Below are 18665 nucleotides of genomic sequence, written 5' to 3'. Positions count from 1 at the left end.
GGCCCTGATTAGAGGGGAATCACCCGCCTGCTGTCCCAGGTCTAAATCAGGCCCTGATTAGAGGGGATTCACCCACCTGGTGTCCCAGGTCTAAATCAGTCCCTGATTAGAGGGGATTCACCCACCTGGTGTCCCAGGTCTAAATCAGTCCCTGATTAGGGGGGAATCACCCACCTGGTGTCCTAGGTCTAAATCAGTCCCTAATTAGAGGGGAATCACCCACCTGGTGTCCCAGGTCTAAATCAGTCCCTGATTAGAGGGGAGTCGCCTAACCTGGTGTCCCAGGTCTAAACCAGGCCCTGATTAGAGGGGAATCACCCACCTGGTGTCCCAGGTCTATATCAGTCCCTGATTAGAGAGGGGAATCACCCACCTGGTGTCCTAGGTCTAAATCAGTCCCTAATTAGAGGGGAATCACCCACCTGGTGTCCCAGGTCTAAACCAGGCCCTGATTAGAGGGGAATCACCCACCTGGTGTCCCAGGTCTATATCAGTCCCTGATTAGAGAGGGGAATCACCCACCTGGTGTCCTAGGTCTAAATCAGTCCCTAATTAGAGGGGAATCACCCACCTGGTGTCCTAGGTCTAAATCAGTCCCTAATTAGAGGGGAATCACCCACCTGGTGTCCTAGGTCTAAATCAGTCCCTAATTAGAGGGAATCACCCACCTGGTGTCCCAGGTCTAAATCAGTCCCTAATTAGAGGGGAATCACCCACCTGGTGTCCTAGGTCTAAATCAGTCCCTAATTAGAGGGGAATCACCCACCTGGTGTCCCAGGTCTAAACTAGTCCCTGATTAGAGGGGAATTCCCCACCTGGTGTCCCAGGTCTAAATCAGTCCCTGATTAGAGGGGATTCACCCACCTGGTGTCCCAGGTCTAAACCAGTCCCTGATTAGAGGGGAATCACCCACCTGGTGTCCTAGGTCTAAATCAGTCCCTGATTAGAGGGGAATCACCCACCTGGTGTCCCAGGTCTATATCAGTCCCTGATTAGAGAGGGGAATCACCCACCTGGTGTCCTAGGTCTAAATCAGTCCCTAATTAGAGGGGAATCACCCACCTGGTGTCCCAGGTCTAAATCAGTCCCTGATTAGAGGGGAGTCGCCTAACCTGGTGTCCCAGGTCTAAACCAGGCCCTGATTAGAGGGGAATCACCCACCTGGTGTCCCAGGTCTATATCAGTCCCTGATTAGAGAGGGGAATCACCCACCTGGTGTCCTAGGTCTAAATCAGTCCCTAATTAGAGGGGAATCACCCACCTGGTGTCCCAGGTCTAAACCAGGCCCTGATTAGAGGGGAATCACCCACCTGGTGTCCCAGGTCTATATCAGTCCCTGATTAGAGAGGGGAATCACCCACCTGGTGTCCTAGGTCTAAATCAGTCCCTAATTAGAGGGGAATCACCCACCTGGTGTCCTAGGTCTAAATCAGTCCCTAATTAGAGGGGAATCACCCACCTGGTGTCCCAGGTCTAAATCAGTCCCTAATTAGAGGGGAATCACCCACCTGGTGTCCTAGGTCTAAATCAGTCCCTAATTAGAGGGGAATCACCCACCTGGTGTCCCAGGTCTAAATCAGTCTCTGATTAGAGGGGAATCACCCACCTGGTGTCCTAGGTCTAAATCAGTCCCTAATTAGAGGGGAATCACCCACCTGGTGTCCCAGGTCTAAATCAGTCCCTAATTAGAGGGGAATCACCCACCTGGTGTCCTAGGTCTAAATCAGTCCCTAATTAGAGGGGAATCACCCACCTGGTGTCCCAGGTCTAAATCAGTCCCTGATTAGAGGGGAACAATGTAAAAAAAAAACACACAGTAGAACTGGCATAAAGGTCGAGAGTTAAGTTTGAGGGTTATAGAATGCAATTTCTGGGGAGTTGGATTTGAGATCCAATTCCCCTTCTGGTCCTTCTGTAGCTCAGTTGGTAGAGCATGGCGCTTGTAACGCCAGGGTAGTGGGTTCGATTCCCGGGACCACCCATACGTAGAATGTATGCACACATGACTGTAAGTCGCTTTGGATAAAAGCGTCTGCTAAATGGCATATATACCAGATTTTTTTTTTACTGTAGAGTGGAAATAGATTTTATTTTTTATTTTTAATAATTCTGTTATTTTGTTTAAAAAATACGATAATGTTAATTTAAAAAACCAATATCCCCATGTCTGTCCTGCCTGAGGTTGAAATGCACAGGTTTTCTGTCAGGTGCTGTCTATGGTCCTGAACTGTGAGGTCGTTTGTCTGTCTTTGAAACGCAAAGCCAGAGCAGCCGTACATTTTCTCCCCTTTGGCTTTCCGTAGTCATGTGGTTTTGAAGGCGGGGCTTTTTGTTGTTGTCGTTTCTCGTCGAAACTCTTGAGCAAAAAAAAACAAACAATGGCTAACAACTTTCAAAACGTGACTCTTTCTCTAACTTTACCCATATCATGCCAGATCTGCCTTGGAAAGGTCATTCAGTTTATATTTTGTTGTGCTTTCCCGTTTTGGAAACAGCGTGTTTTAGCCAATGCAACTATTTACGTTGACAGAAATGCTAGCTATGCTAGTTAGCTGTTGATTAGCCAACGTAGCTAACGTTAGCTTCCTTGCCTTGTAAATATTCATTTCGCAAGTGATGTACATGTTGAACCTTATATCGATTAGCTACTCATATTTGTCTGTGGGTGGCTAGTTAGTTACACCTTTGTTGACTAATTACATCGACCAAATTATTGTTTTCGGCTGCAGATCATGTGTCGTTAGCTTAGCTAAGCTAGCATCTTGGTGCAAATTTTAGTAGGAAGGCTTTGCAATGCCAAATATTAACTATAGTTGAACTATTCATTGATTCATCTCACAATAGCCCAGTGCCTACAATGCGCGGATAGTTGTATTGCAATCGATCATTAAAATAACTCGTTTTTTTTTTTTTTACGTTGCTATTTGCAGGTCCGCCAGCCCGTCATCTGTGCCAATAACCACGTGTTCTGTTCTGGCTGCATGGACATCTGGCTGAAGAAGGCTAGTCAATGTCCTTCATGCCGAGTTCCCATCACCTCGGAGAACCCGTGCAGAGAAATTATAGGTACGAGTAATGGCCTAACAGCCACTGCATGATATAATTTGTAAGTCGCTCTGGATAAGAGCGTCTGCTAAATGACTTAAATGTAAAAATGTTAAATGACGACCTGGTTATCTCTGCATAAAATGTAAACCAGGTTATCTCTGCATAATATGTCAACCAGGTTATCTCTGCATAATATGTCAACCAGGTTATCTCTGCATAATAAATCAACCAGATTATCTCTGTATATTATGTCAACCAGATTATCTCTGTATATTATGTCAACCAGATTATCTCTGCATATTATGTCAACCAGATTATCTCTGTATATTATGTCAACCAGGTTATCTCTGTATATTATGTCAACCAGGTTATCTCTGCATATTATGTCAACCAGGTTATCTCTGCATAATATGTCAACCAGGTTATCTCTGCATAATAAATCAACCAGATTATCTCTGTATATTATGTCAACCAGATTATCTCTGTATATTATGTCAACCAGGTTATCTCTGTATATTATGTCAACCAGATTATCTCTGCATATTATGTCAACCAGATTATCTCTGCATATTATGTCAACCAGATTATCTCTGCATATTATGTCAACCAGGTTATCTCTGTATATTATGTCAACCAGGTTATCTCTGCATATTATGTCAACCAGGTTATCTCTGCATATTATGTCAACCAGGTTATCTCTGTATATTATGTCAACCAGGTTATCTCTGCATATTATGTCAACCAGGTTATCTCTGCATATTATGTCAACCAGATTATCTCTGCATATTATGTCAACCAGATTATCTCTGCATAATATAAATTAGAAGATAAAGCCCCCCCACCCCAGAGTCTGGTTTCTTCCTTCTAGGGAGGTTTTTCCCTGTTGCTGTAGTACTCACTGTTTGCGGTCTAGACGAGGCTGGATACCTGTAAAGCACTTTGTGGCACCTGTTGGTGTGACGGTAGCTCAAGGTGGCAGAGTTCCTGTGTTCGTGAACTGATTCCCTACTGTGGCAGAGTTACTGTGTTAGTGAACTGATTCCCTACTGTGGTTCCTGTTTTGTTTATTTATTTTTAGGGGGGACAAATGAGAGCGAGTCCAACGAGAGCTATTCTGTGAAGAAACACCTCCGAAAGACCAGGGGAGAGCTTTTGTTGAGGGAATATGAAGTAAGCTACATATGCTGTCTACTGTTAGTCTGTCTGAGTGTCTCCTTTCCCCCGCTGGCAGTTTGGGATACAGAGCATTCAGAAAGTATTCTGTCTGTCTGAGTGTCTGAGTGTCTCCTTTCCCCCGCTGGCAGTTTGGGATACAGAGCATTCAGAAAGTATTCAGATCCCCTTGACTTTTCCCACATTTTGTTATGTTACAGCCTTATTCTAAAATGGTTTAAATTCACCCCCCCCCAACCCTCATCAATCTACATATAATACCCCATAATGCAAAACGAAAACAGGTTTTTAGAAATGTTTGCAAATTTATAAAAAATAAACTTATTGACATAAGTATTCAGACCCTTTGCTATGAGACTCAAAATTGAGCTCAGGTGCGTCCTGTTTCCATTGATCATCCATGAGATGTTTCTACAACTTGATTGGAGTCCACCTGTGGTAAATTCAATTGATTGGACATGATTTGGAAAAGCACGCACCTGTCTATATAAGGTCCCACAGTTGACAGTGCATGTCAGAGCAAATACCAAGCCACGAGGTCGAAGAGAGCTGTCTGTAGAGCTCTGAGACAGGATTGTGTCCAGGCACACATCATTACTTGGCCAATACCATCCCTACGGTGAAGCATGGTGGTGGCAGCATCATGCTGTGGGGATATTTTTCAGCAACTGGGAGACTAGTCAGGATCGAGGGAAAGATGAACGGGACAAAGTACAGAGAGATCCTTGATGAAAACCTGCTCACGACCTGAGACTGGGGCGGAGGTTCACCTTCTAATACAGGACAACGATCCTAAGCCCGCAGCCAAGACAACGCAGGAGTGGCTTCAGGACAAGTCTCTGAATGTCCTTGGGTGGCCCAGCCAGAGCCCGGACTTGAACCCGATCGGACATCTCTGTAGAGACCTGAAAATAGCTGTGCAGTGAAGCTCCCCATCCAACCTGACAGAGCTTGAGAGGATCTGCAGAGAAGAATAGGAGAAACTCCAAGCTTGTAGCATCATACCCAAGAAGACTCCAGGCTGTAATCCTTGCCAAAGGTGCTAAGTAAAGGGTCTGAATACTTATGTAAATGTGATTTTTATGTTTAATACATTTGTAAACATTTCTAAAAACCTGTTTGTCGTTATGGGATCCTCTCATTACATCAGAGATCCTCTTATTACATCAGAGATCCTCTCATTACATCAGATATCCTCTTATTATATCAGAGATCCTCTTATTACATCACAGAGATCCTCTCATTACATCAGAGATCCTCTTATTACATCACAGAGATCCTCTCATTACATCAGAGATCCTCTCATTACATCAGAGATCCTCTCATTACATCAGAGATCCTCTTATTACATCAGAGATCCTCTTATTACATCAGAGATCCTCTTATTACATCAGAGATCCTCTTATTACATCAGAGATCCTCTTATTACATCAGAGATCCACTCATTACATCAGAGAGATCCTCTCATTACATCAGAGATCCTCTCATTACATCAGAGATCCTCTCATTACATCAGAGAGATCCTCTCATTACATCAGAGATCCTCTCATTACATCAGAGATCCTCTCATTACATCAGAGATCCTCTCATTACATCAGAAAGATCCTCTCATTACATCACAGAGATCCTCTCATTACATCACAGAGATCCTCTCATTACATCAGAGATCCTCTCATTACATCAGAGATCCTCTCATTACATCAGAGATCCTCTCATTACATCAGAGATCCTCTCATTACATCAGAGATCCTCTCATTACATCAGAGATCCTCTTATTACATCAGAGATCCTCTGAATCACTATGTGACTTCTATATGTAATTCAATGGTGGGACATCTTGTCTTTTAATCGTTCAGGATGAAGTGGAAGGTCTCCTCAAAGAGACTGAAGAGCTGAGGAACAAGAACCAGATCCTGGAGTCCCAGCTGAAGACGGTACTAGATCCCTGTACTGTAACAGCCAGCCGGAGAGAAGACCGGGGTCTAGACCCCGGTGTTGTGGAAGAGTGGAGCAACAAGCTGAGAGCGGCTACAGATGACTACAGGCGGATCAAACTGGATGTGGAGAAACTAAAAGAGGTATTTTATAGTCGTTTATGTGGTCCTTCTGTAGCTCAGTTGGTAGAGCATGGCGCTTGTAACGCCAGGGTAGTGGGTTCGATCCCCGGGACCACCCATACGTAGAATGTATGCACACATGACTGTAAGTCGCTTTGGATAAAAGCGTCTGCTAAATGGCATATATTATTATTTATATTATTATGTTCCTTGTACGTGGAGCTCACTGCTCAAAACATGGGAACAATCGTTGGAACGGTTCTTTGTGTAAATTAATCCTGTAATTTTGGGGTCGTCAACTGTCAATTTGACACATTTACATTACATTTAAGTCATTTAGCAGACGCTCTTATCCAGAGCGACTTACAAATTGGTGCATTCACCTTATGACATCCAGTGGAACAGCCACTTTACAATAGTGCATCTACATATTTTAAGGGGGGTGAGAAGGATTACTTTATCCTATCCTAGGTATTCCTTAAAGAGGTGGGGTTTCAGGTGTCTCCGGAAGGTGGTGATTGACTCCGCTGTCCTGGCGTCGTGAGGGAGTTTGTTCCACCATTGGGGAGCCAGAGCAGCGAAATTTTTGAATGGGCTGAGCGGGAACTGTACTTCCTCAGTGGTAGGGAGGCGAGCAGGCCAGAGGTGGATGAACGCAGTGCCCTTATTTGGGTGTAGGGCCTGATCAGAGCCTGGAGGTACTGAGGTGCCGTTCCCCTCACAGCTCCGTAGGCAAGCACCATGGTCTTATAGCGGATGCGAGCTTCAACTGGAAGCCAGTGGAGAGAGCGGAGGAGCGGGGTGACGTGAGAGAACTTGGGAAGGTTGAACACCAGACGGGCTGCGGCGTTCTGGATGAGTTGTAGGGGTTTAATGGCACAGGCAGGGAGCCCAGCCAACAGCGAGTTGCAGTAATCCAGACGGGAGATGACAAGTGCCTGGATTAGGACCTGTGCCGCTTCCTGTGTGAGGCAGGGTCGTACTCTGCGGATGTTGTAGAGCATGAACCTACAGGAACGGGCCACCGCCTTGATGTTAGTTGAGAACGACAGGGTGTTGTCCAGGATCACGCCAAGGTTCTTAGCGCTCTGGGAGGAGGACACAATGGAGTTGTCAACCGTGATGGCGAGATCATGGAACGGGCAGTCCTTCCCCGGGAGGAAGAGCAGCTCCGTCTTGCCGAGGTTCAGCTTGAGGTGGTGATCCGTCATCCACACTGATATGCCTGCCAGACATGCAGAGATGCGATTCGCCACCTGGTCATCAGAAGGGGAAAGGAGAAGATTAATTGTGTGTCGTCTGCATAGCAATGATAGGAGAGACCATGTGAGGTTATGACAGAGCCAAGTGACTTGGTGTATAGCGAGAATAGGAGAGGGCCTAGAACAGAGCCCTGGGGGACACCAGTGGTGAGAGCGCATGGTGAGGAGACAGATTCTCGCCACGCCACCTGGTAGGAGCGACCTGTCAGGTAGGACGCAATCCAAGCGTGGGCCACGCCGGAGATGCCCAACTCGGAGAGGGTGGAGAGGAGTATCTGATGGTTCACAGTATCGAAGGCAGCCGATAGGTCTAGAAGGATGAGAGCAGAGGAGAGAGAGTTAGCTTTAGCAGTGCGGAGCGCCTCCGTGATACAGAGAAGAGCAGTCTCAGTTGAATGACTAGTCTTGAAACCTGACTGATTTGGATCAAGAAGGTCATTCTGAGAGAGATAGCGGGAGAGCTGACCAAGGACGGCACGTTCAAGAGTTTTGGAGAGAAAAGAAAGAAGGGATACTGGTCTGTAGTTGTTGACATCGGAGGGATCGAGTGTAGGTTTTTTCAGAAGGGGTGCAACTCTCGCTCTCTTGAAGACGGAAGGGACGTAGCCAGCGGTCAGGGATAAGTTGATGAGCGAGGTGAGGTAAGGGAGAAGGTCTCCGGAAATGGTCTGGAGAAGAGAGGAGGGGATAGGGTCAAGCGGGCAGGTTGTTGGGCGGCCGGCCGTCACAAGACGCGAGATTTCATCTGGAGAGAGAGGGAGAAAGAGGTCAGAGCACAGGGTAGGGCACTGTGAGCAGAACCAGCGGTGTCGTTTGACTTAGCAAACGAGGATCGGATGTCGTCGACCTTCTTTTCAAAATGGTTGACGAAGTCATCTGCAGAGAGGGAGGAGGGGGGAGGGGGAGGAGGATTCAGGAGGGAGGAGAAGGTGGCAAAGAGCTTCCTAGGGTTAGAGGCAGATGCTTGGAATTTAGAGTGGTAGAAAGTGGCTTTAGCAGCAGAGACAGAGGAGGAAAATGTAGAGAGGAGGGAGTGAAAGGATGCCAGGTCCGCAGGGAGGCGAGTTTTCCTCCATTTCCGCTCGGCTGCCCGGAGCCCTGTTCTGTGAGCTCGCAATGAGTCGTCAAGCCACGGAGCGGGAGGGGAGGACCGAGCCGGCCTGGAAGATAGGGGACATAGAGAGTCAAAGGATGCAGAAAGGGAAGAGAGGAGGGTTGAGGAGGCAGAATCAGGAGATAGGTTGGAGAAGGTTTGAGCAGAGGGAAGAGATGATAGGATGGAAGAGGAGAGAGTAGCGGGGAGAGAGAGCGAAGGTTGGGACGGCGCGATACCATCCGAGTAGGGGCAGTGTGGGAAGTGTTGGATGAGAGCGAGAGGGAAAAGGATACAAGGTAGTGGTCGGAGACTTGGAGGGGAGTTGCAATGAGGTTAGTGGAAAAACAGCATCTAGTAAAGATGAGGTTGAGCGTATTGCCTGCCTTGTGAGTAGGGGGGGAAGGTGAGAGGGTGAGGTCAAAAGAGGAGAGGAGTGGAAAGAAGGAGGCAGAGAGAAATGAGTCAAAGGTAGACGTGGGGAGGTTAAAGTCGCCCAGAACTGTGAGAGGTGAGCCATCCTCAGGAAAGGAGCTTATCAAGGCATCAAGCTCATTGATGAACTCTCCGAGGGGACCTGGAGGGCGATAAATGATAAGGATGTTAAGCTTGAAAGGGCTGGTAACTGTGACAGCATGAAATTCAAAGGAGGCGATAGACAGATGGGTAAGGGAGAAAGAGAGAATGACCACTTGGGAGAGATAAGGATCCCGATGCCACCACCCCGCTGACCAGAAGCTCTCGGGGTGTGCGAGAACACGTGGGCGGACGAAGAGAGAGCAGTAGGAGTAGCAGTGTTATCTGTGGTGATCCATGTTTCTGTCAGTGCCAAGAAGTCGAGGGACTGGAGGGAGGCATAGGCTGAGATGAACTCTGCCTTGTTGGCTGCAGATCGGCAGTTCCAGAGGCTACCGGAGACCTGGAACTCCACGTGGGTCGTGCGCGCTGGGATCACCAGATTAGGGTGGCAGCGGCCACGCGGTGTGGAGCGTTTGTATGGTCTGTGCAGAGAGGAGAGAACAGGGATAGACAGACACATAGTTGACAGGCTACAGAAGAGGCTACGCTAATGCAAGGAGATTGGAATGACAAGTGGACTACACGTCTCAAATGTTCAGAAAGTTAAGCTTACGTAGCAAGAATCTTATTGACTAAAATGATTAAAATGATACAGTACTGCTGAAGTAGGCTAGCTGGCAGTGGCTGCGTTGTTGACTTTGTAGGCTAGCTGGCAGTGGTTGCGTTGTTGACACTACACTAATCAAGTTGTTCCGTTGAGTGTAATAGTTTCTACAGTGCTGCTATTCGGGGCCAGCTGGCTAGCTAGCAGTGTTGATTACGTTACGTTGCTAAAAGAACGACAACAATTATCTTTGATACACAGACGGCTATGTAGCTAGCTATGTAGCTAGCTACGATCAAACAAATCAAACCGTTGTGCTGTAATGAAATGAAATGAAAAATGTGATACTACCTGTGGAGCGAAGCGGAATGCGACCGGGTTGTTGAGTGCGGAAGTTCTATTCAGTAGACGTTGGCTAGCTGTTGGCTAGCTAGCAGTGTCTCCTACGTTAAGGACGACAAATAGCTGGCTAGCTAACCTCAGTAAATTAAGATAATCACTCTAAGACTACACGCTCTAAACTACACAATTATCTTGGATACGAAGACAGCAAAGACAACTATGTAGCTAGCTAACACTACACTAATCAAGTCGTTCAGTTGAGTGTAATAGTTTTTACAGTGCTGCTATTCGGTAGGCGGTGGACGTATGCTAGCTGGCTAGCTGCTGGGCAGATAGCAGTGTAGACTACGTTAGGACGACGAAATACAAGTTGCAATAGAAGTGCTGACTGTTTCACTATGTTGTCCTCTTTCTTTTCCTTTTTCTTCTGTCCTTCTTTTGTCCTTATTTTGTCTTCCTTTCTTCTGTTAACTAGATATTTTTTGTTGTTATTCTTTGTAAGCTAGCTAGCTTCTTCCAGGAGAGTCCCTAGCAACTGCTTAGCAACAAGTAAACAATTCTGCTAGCAATTCAGCTAGCTAAGATAACTGTACAATTTTATGAAAAATAGTTAATTTTTCAAAAGCCTGTCTTTTTTGTTTGTTCCTTGTTTTGTCTTCTATTGAGTCTTGCAGTTTTCTCTTGATTTTTTTGATGTACTTCACTCTAAAAAACCATTTAAATCTCAATATATACAGGAGCTCATTTTTCAGCAGCTGCTCAATTTAGAACTCCGGAACTCCGGAGTAAAAAAAAGTTTTGTCACTGTGGTATCATCAGATCAATGTCACATACATACAAAGATGACAATACACAATGTAACTGACAAATAATGTCTGAAATTCGTGCCGTCCAGAATGTAATAGAATATATATATATATATGAACTAAAAAAAGTTGTGTTCCTCTGCTCAAGGCTAACAAGATGCTGCGTCGTCAGACTATTGACCTGGTCCAGGAGAACGTGAGGTTGAAAGCGGAGGTTGCCAGTAGATCTCCTCAGAAGTACGTACAAGTCCTGTGTTTTACTGTTGTGTGTTTTATGGAATGTTCTGGAGTGGTTTCAGCTGGGATGGTAGTGGAATGTTCTGGAGTGGTTTCAGCTGGGATGGTAGTGAGACGACTGGGTGGAATGTTCTGGAGTGGTTTCAGCTGGGATGGTAGTGGACGACTGGGTGGAATGTTCTGGAGTGGTTTCAGCTGGGATGGTAGTGGACGACTGGGTGGAATGTTCTGGAGTGGTTTCAGCTGGGTGGAATGTTCTGGAGTGGTTTCAGCTGGGTGGAATGTTCTGGAGTGGTTTCAGCTGGGATGGTGGTGGAATGTTCTGGAGTGGTTTCAGCTGGGATGGTGGTGGAATGTTCTGGAGTGGTTTCAGCTGGGTGGAATGTTCTGGAGTGGTTTCAGCTGGGATGGTGGTGGACGACTGGGTGGAATGTTCTGGAGTGGTTTCAACTGGGTGGAATGTTCTGGAGTGGTTTCAACTGGGTGGAATGTTCTGGAGTGGTTTCAACTGGGTGGAATGTTCTGGAGTGGTTACAGCTGGGTGGAATGTTCTGGGGTGGTTTCAGCTGGGTGGAATGTTCTGGAGTGGTTTCAGCTGGGATGGTAGTGGAATGTTCTGGATTGGTTTCAGCTGGGAGGGTAGTGGAATGTTCTGGATTGGTTTCAGCTGGGATGGTAGTGGACGACTGGGTGGAATGTTCTGGAGTGGTTTCAACTGGGTGGAATGTTCTGGAGTGGTTTCAGCTGGGATGGTAGTGGAATGTTCTGGAGTGGTTTCAGCTGGGATGGTGGTGGAATGTTCTGGAGTGGTTTCGGCTGGGTGGAATGTTCTGGAGTGGTTTCGCTGGGTGGAATGTTCTGGAGTGGTTTCAGCTGGGTGGAATGTTCTGGAGTGGTTTCAGCTGGGATGGTGGTGGAATGTTCTGGAGTGGTTTCAGCTGGGTGGAATGTTCTGGAGTGGTTTCAGCTGGGTGGAATGTTCTGGAGTGGTTTCAGCTGGGTGGAATGTTCTGGAGTGGTTTCAGCTGGGTGGAATGTTCTGGAGTGGTTTCAGCTGGGTGGAATGTTCTGGAGTGGTTTCAGCTGGGAGGGTAGTGGAATGTTCGGGAGTGGTTTCAGTTCAACTGGGATGGTAGTGGACGACTGGGTGGAATGTTCTGGAGTGGTTTCACCTGGGTGGAATGTTCTGGAGTGGTTTCAGCTGGGTGGAATGTTCTGGAGTGGTTTCAGCTGGGATGGTGGTGGACGACTGGGTGGAATGTTCTGGAGTGGTTTCAACTGGGTGGAATGTTCTGGAGTGGTTTCAACTGGGTGGAATGTTCTGGAGTGGTTACAGCTGGGTGGAATGTTCTGGGGTGGTTTCAGCTGGGTGGAATGTTCTGGAGTGGTTTCAGCTGGGATGGTAGTGGAATGTTCTGGATTGGTTTCAGCTGGGAGGGTAGTGGAATGTTCTGGATTGGTTTCAGCTGGGATGGTAGTGGACGACTGGGTGGAATGTTCTGGAGTGGTTTCAACTGGGTGGAATGTTCTGGAGTGGTTTCAGCTGGGATGGTAGTGGAATGTTCTGGAGTGGTTTCAGCTGGGATGGTAGTGGAATGTTCTGGATTGGTTTCAGCTGGGATGGTAGTGAGACGACTGGGTGGAATGTTCTGGAGTGGTTTCAGCTGGGATGGTAGTGGAATGTTCTGGAGTGGTTTCAGCTGGGATGGTAGTGAGACGACTGGGTGGAATGTTCTGGAGTGGTTTCAGCTGGGTGGAATGTTCTGGAGTGGTTTCAGCTGGAATGTTCTGGAGTGGTTTCAGTTCAACTGGGATGGTAGTGGTCGACTGGGTGGAATGTTCTGGAGTGGTTTCAGCTGGGATGGTAGTGGACGACTGGGTGGAATGTTCTGGAGTGGTTTCAACTGGGTGGAATGTTCTGGAGTGGTTTCAACTGGGTGGAATGTTCTGGAGTGGTTTCAGCTGGGATGGTAGTGGAATGTTCTGGAGTGGTTTCAGCTGGGATGGTAGTGGACGACTGGGTGGAATGTTCTGGAGTGGTTTCAGCTGGGTGGAATGTTCTGGAGTGGTTTCAGCTGGGTGGAATGTTCTGGAGTGGTTTCAGCTGGAATGTTCTGGAGTGGTTTCAGTTCAACTGGGATGGTAGTGGTCGACTGGGTGGAATGTTCTGGAGTGGTTTCAGCTGGGATGGTAGTGGACGACTGGGTGGAATGTTCTGGAGTGGTTTCAACTGGGTGGAATGTTCTGGAGTGGTTTCAACTGGGTGGAATGTTCTGGAGTGGTTTCAGCTGGGTGGAATGTTCTGGGGTGGTTTCAGCTGGGATGGTGGTGGAATGTTCTGGAGTGGTTTCAGCTGGGTGGAATGTTCTGGAGTGGTTTCAACTGGAATGTTCTGGAGTGGTTTCAGCTGGGTGGAATGTTCTGGAGTGGTTTCAGCTGGGATGGTGGTGGAATGTTCTGGAGTGGTTTCAGCTGGGTGGAATGTTCTGGAGTGGTTTCAGCTGGGTGGAATGTTCTGGAGTGGTTTCAGCTGGGATGGTAGTGGCCGACTGGATGGAATGTTCTGGAGTGGTTTCAGCTGGGTGGAATGTTCTGGAGTGGTTTCAACTGGGTGGAATGTTCTGGAGTGGTTTCAACTGGGTGGAATGTTCTGGAGTGGTTTCAACTGGGTGGAACGTTCTGGAGTGGTTTCAGCTGGGAGGGTAGTGGAATGTTCTGGAGTGGTTTCAGCTGGGAGGGTAGTGGAATGTTCTGGAGTGGTTTCAGCTGGGAGGTGTTCTTCATGGTAACATTCTGTACCTCAGGACCTCTTTTGAGAATAAGTGTTTAAATAGATACTTTCCAGCGACAGCATCTGGGGTCAAATGCACACAGAGTGGGGCAAAAAAGTATTTAGTCAGCCACCAATTGTGCAAGTTCTCCCACTTAAAAAGATGAGAGAGGCCTGTAATTTTTATCATAGGTACACTTCAACTATGACAGACAAAATGAGGGGGGAATCCAGAAAAGCACATTGTAGTATTTTTAATGAATTTATTAGCAAATTATGGTGGAAAATAAGTATTACAGGCCTCTCTCATCTTTTTAAGTGGGAGAACTTGCACAATTGGTGGCTGACTAAATACTTTTTTGCCCCACTGTATAGTTTGATATATATATATATATATTGTTTTTACCCCCAAATGCTCTCAAATTCAATTCTTACTCTCATCTTTCTGCTCTGAACCACCCCTCAGGTTTGGCCGGTACACGGTAGCAGCTTTGGAAGCTAAGATCCATCAGTACGAAAGAGATTTGGACCACCTGAAGAAAGCTCTGGAACGCAGCGACCAGTACATAGAAGAACTGGAGGCTCGGGGTGGAGGGGTCGCGGAGAGGCTCCCGAGAAACCCGAGAGAGGCGTCCCAGGGCCACACCGATGCCCGTCCAGAGAGCACCTCCTCTGGGGAAGGTGAAGCCGAGACCAGGGTCCACTATCAGAGGATCAGTGCCACGACGAGGAGTCTGAGTGACATGGAGAAGGCCTCCGTCTGCTCCGGTCTGGAGGGAGAATCCAAGACGTTGTCCGCTCACCACAACTACCTCCTGACGACCTCTAACGCCGTGCAGCTCGACGCCGTCGGCTCCGACACGTTCCGGGACCACCGGAGAGGTTTCGGCGTGACCCTCCTCGGACACAAAGACTCTATAGATACCGATAGGATTGACGCCATCGTTCCCTCTGACCTCTTCCTGCTCTCCACTCCCTCCTCCGCCTTCCGCTCTCTCAGTCTGAAGAGTCCCAGTGTTGGTGAAGACAAGAAGCTTGGTTATAAGGCTGTGACCCATCTGAGGAGACTCCGTTTTGAGGACAGTGTAACACCCAGCAGTAGCAGCAGCGTCTCCACCGTAGCAACTAAACGGTCCAATCACACTGCTCAGTTGTCCAACGGTGTGTCTTCCTGCAACGCAGCCGAGCCGGGACTCTCCACTACCGCCGAGCCGTTGTTCTGGGCTGCAGCCTGGCAGAGCCGCAAGGCTTCTGATATAACCTCCGTGACCTCTGTGACGTCACCCAATCACAACGGAGAGGAGGAGAGGAGGCAGCTCAACACGTCTTCAGGGTCGGGGCACGGCGAGAGAAAGCAAACCGCGGGAGTCACCACGTCCCGCGATCTGACAGAGGACGAAGCCTTCATGGACGAAGCCTTCATGGACGTAGCCTATCTGGATAAGATCTCTGAGCTGGACTCTATGATGCTGGAGGGGCCAGAGAGCTGCGGCTCGGCAGGGTCGCACCTGTCCTCGGGCTCACACCTGTCCCTGGCTTCCTCCCTGACTTCTGCCGACACACCGGACTTGACCCTTGACCTCAGACTGGATGTGACCCTGGTACCTGAGGTGGAGGGCTGCTCTGAACTCTTCCTGGATCCTGACTCTGAGCAGGACCGAGGTGGACAGACCGAGGCGGAGGATTTCGACTTGGCGTGTCGGATAAAGGGAACCTCTTCGTCTCCGGTCACAGTGTCAGAGACTCGGGCAGCTTCTCTAGCGCCCACATCTACGACGACGACGGCAACCAGGTCTGGATCCTCCTCTGGGAGAGACGCTGGCAACGGGGACCACAGTCTTCTAGACCGTACGGGGCCCGCTAGAGAACAGGGACACCTCTCTGACCCGTCTCAGACCGATGAACTGTCCTTCGACCTGCTGTTTGACCCCTTAACAGAGACCCGGACGGGACCAGGAGGGCCGTCGGCCTGGCAGGCCTCAGCCAACCACCACCACGACATCTCGTCTGACTGCTGCTCGGCACATAGACCTGGTGGAGACGCTGTGAGAGAGAAGAGCGCGGGGACTCCTAGTCAGGCCACCAAACGGAAGTCTCACAGTCCTTTTAATGTCGGCAGTCCCTCCAAACATTCTAAGTTTATGTGATGGAGTTACCATGGCGCCCACGTCACTGTAGACTAGCCCGGGCGCCAGTCTGTTTCTGATCTCTTAGACAGCTCTTTATGGAACTGTGGGATGCGATGTCCTGGCAGAATCTGCGACCAGGCTCCCTTCTTTACGGTGTCTTAGTCCCAAGTGTCATGTTATTCCCTATATAGTGCACTACTTTAGACAGGAGTCCTACATGGGCCCTGGTCTACAGTAGTTCATTATGTGAGGAATAGGGTACCATTTGGCATAGCATTAGCAACACAAGACTGCAATCGTTAACCGCTTCTTTCAAACTGTTGCTAATGCTAACGGCTTCTTTCAAACTGTTGCTAATGCTAACGGCTTCTTTCAAACTGTTGCTAATGCTAACGGCTTCTTTCAAACTGTTGCTAATGCTAACTGCATCTTTCAATCTGTTGCTAATGCTAACTGCTTCTTTCAATCTGTTGCTAATGCTAACGGCTTCTTTCAAACTGTTGCTAATGCTAACAGCTTCTTTCAATCTGTTGCTAATGCTAACGGCTTCTTTCAAACTGTTGCTAATGCTAACTGCATCTTTCAATCTGTTGCAAATGCTAACTGCTTCTTTCAAACTGTTGCTAATGCTAACTGCTTCTTTCAATTTGTTGCTAATGCTAACGGCTTCTTTCAATCTGTTGCTAATGCTAACTGCTTCTTTCAATCTGTTGCTAATGCTAACTGCTTCTTTCAATCTGTTGCTAATGCTAACTGCTTCTTTCAATCTGTTGCTAATGCTAACTGCTTCTTTCAATCTGTTGCTAATGCTAACGGCTTCTTTCAAACTGTTGCTAATGCTAACTGCTTCTTTCAATCTGTTGCTAATGCGAACTGCTTCTTTCAAACTGTTGCTAATGCTAACTGCTTCTTTCAAACTGTTGCTAATGCTAACTGCTTCTTTCAATCTGTTGCTAATGCTAACGGCTTCTTTCAATCTGTTGCTAATGCTAACTGCTTCTTTCAATCTGTTGCTTATGTGTATGTATGTATTGGCATCAAATTATTCCTGAAAATAAAACTGTTATTTTCAGTACATTTTGTGGAATTTGTAGACCAATTATTGCAACAAATAAAACTTAATTTGATGGTAACGTGTCTAGTTTGAGAAACAGACACCTTACAAGTCCTCAACTGGCAGCTTCATTAAATAGTACCCGCAAAACACCAGTCTCAACGTCAACAGTGAAGAGGTTTCTCTGGGATGCTGGCCTTCTAGGCAGAGTTCCTGTCTCCAGTCTCCTCTTTACTGTTGTTGTTATCTATCTAATGCTCATCATATCCCCTAAAGCTCATCGTGTCCGTCTGTATCCCATAAAGCTCATAGTGTCCGTCTGTATCCCCTAAAGCTCATAGTGTCCGTCTGTATCCCCTAAAGCTCATAGTGTCCGTCTGTAACCCCTAAAGCTCATTGTGTCCCCATGTATCGCCTAAAGCTCATAGTGTCCGTCTGTATCCCCTAAAGCTCATCGTGTCCGTCTGTATCCCCTAAAGCTCATAGTGTCCCCATGTATCCCCTAAAGCTCATCGTGTCCGTCTGTATCCCCTAAAGCCCATCGTGTCCGTCTGTATCCCCTAAAGCTCATCGTGTCCGTCTGTATCCCCTAAAGCTCAGTGTCAGTCTGTATCCCCTAAAGCTCATAGTGTCCGTCTGTATCCCTTAAAGCTCAGTGTCCGTCTGTATCCCCTAAAGCTCATCGTGTCCGTCTGTATCCCCTAAAGCTCAGTGGTCAGTCTGTATCCCCTAAAGCTCATAGTGTCCGTCTGTATCCCCTAAAGCTCATCGTGTCCGTCTGTAACCCCTAAAGCTCATTGTGTCCCCATGTATCCCCTAAAGCTCATAGTGTCCGTCTGTATCCCCTAAAGCTCATCGTGTCCGTCTGTATCCCCTAAAGCTCATAGTGTCCGTCTGTATCCCCTAAAGCTCATAGTGTCCCCATGTATCCCCTAAAGCTCATCGTGTCCGTCTGTATCCCCTAAAGCCCATCGTGTCCGTCTGTATCCCCTAAAGCTCATCGTGTCCGTCTGTATCCCCTAAAGCTCAGTGTCAGTCTGTATCCCCTAAAGCTCAGTGTCAGTCTGCATCCCCTAAAGCTCAGTGTCCGTCTGTATCCCCTAAAGCTCATAGTGTCCGTCTGTATCCCCTAAAGCTCAGTGTCCGTCTGTATCCCCTAAAGCTCATCGTGTCCGTCTATCCCCTAAAGCTCATAGTGGTCAGTCTGTATCCCCTAAAGCTCATCGTGTCCGTCTGTAACCCCTAAAGCTCATAGTGTCTGTCTGTATCCCCTAAAGCTCATAGTGTCCGTCTGTATCCCCTAAAGCTCATCGTGTCCGTCTGTATCCCCTAAAGCTCATCGTGTCCGTCTGTAACCCCTAAAGCTCATTGTGTTGGTCTGTATCCCCTAAAGCTCATTGTGTTCGTCTGTATCCCCTAAAGCTCATCATGTCCCCATGTATCCCCTAAAGTTCATAGTGTCCGTCTGTATCCCCTAAAGCTCATCGTGTTTGTCTGTATCCCCTAAAGCTCACTGTTTTACCCTGTATCCCCTAAAGCCCATCGTGTCCGTCTGTATCCCCTAAAGCTCA

At 47.7% G+C, this 18665-nt stretch overlaps 1 protein-coding gene across 1 annotated transcript; it reads left to right on the top strand.

Moving 5' to 3' along the window:
- Window positions 1-2298: 2298 nt before the first annotated feature.
- LOC124018440 (ORC ubiquitin ligase 1-like) lies at window positions 2299-17173 on the top strand. Its single transcript, XM_046333761.1, has 6 exons — window positions 2299-2450; window positions 2931-3066; window positions 4127-4218; window positions 6078-6299; window positions 11053-11141; window positions 14378-17173. The coding sequence occupies exons 1-6, from the start codon at window positions 2379-2381 to the stop codon at window positions 16056-16058; spliced, it is 2292 nt and encodes a 763-aa protein (XP_046189717.1). The 5' UTR covers window positions 2299-2378; the 3' UTR covers window positions 16059-17173.
- The last annotated feature ends 1492 nt before the right edge of the window (window positions 17174-18665 follow it).

This window comes from Oncorhynchus gorbuscha, unplaced genomic scaffold (assembly GCF_021184085.1).
Source record: "Oncorhynchus gorbuscha isolate QuinsamMale2020 ecotype Even-year unplaced genomic scaffold, OgorEven_v1.0 Un_scaffold_512, whole genome shotgun sequence".
NCBI lineage: Eukaryota > Metazoa > Chordata > Actinopteri > Salmoniformes > Salmonidae > Oncorhynchus > Oncorhynchus gorbuscha.
Note: the sequence above shows the minus strand (reverse complement) of the source record. Positions and strands in the feature narration are given on the sequence as shown.

Bases quoted from the DNA above. Each gene is read 5' to 3' on its own strand.
- LOC124018440 (XM_046333761.1), top strand. From the start codon at position 2,379: ATGGCTAACAACTTTCAAAACGTGACTCTTTCTCTAACTTTACCCATA. The intron at 2,451-2,930 runs GTCATTCAGTTT...TGCTATTTGCAG, and splicing joins GCCAGATCTGCCTTGGAAAG to GTCCGCCAGCCCGTCATCTG. The intron at 3,067-4,126 runs GTACGAGTAATG...ATTTATTTTTAG, and splicing joins CCCGTGCAGAGAAATTATAG to GGGGGACAAATGAGAGCGAG.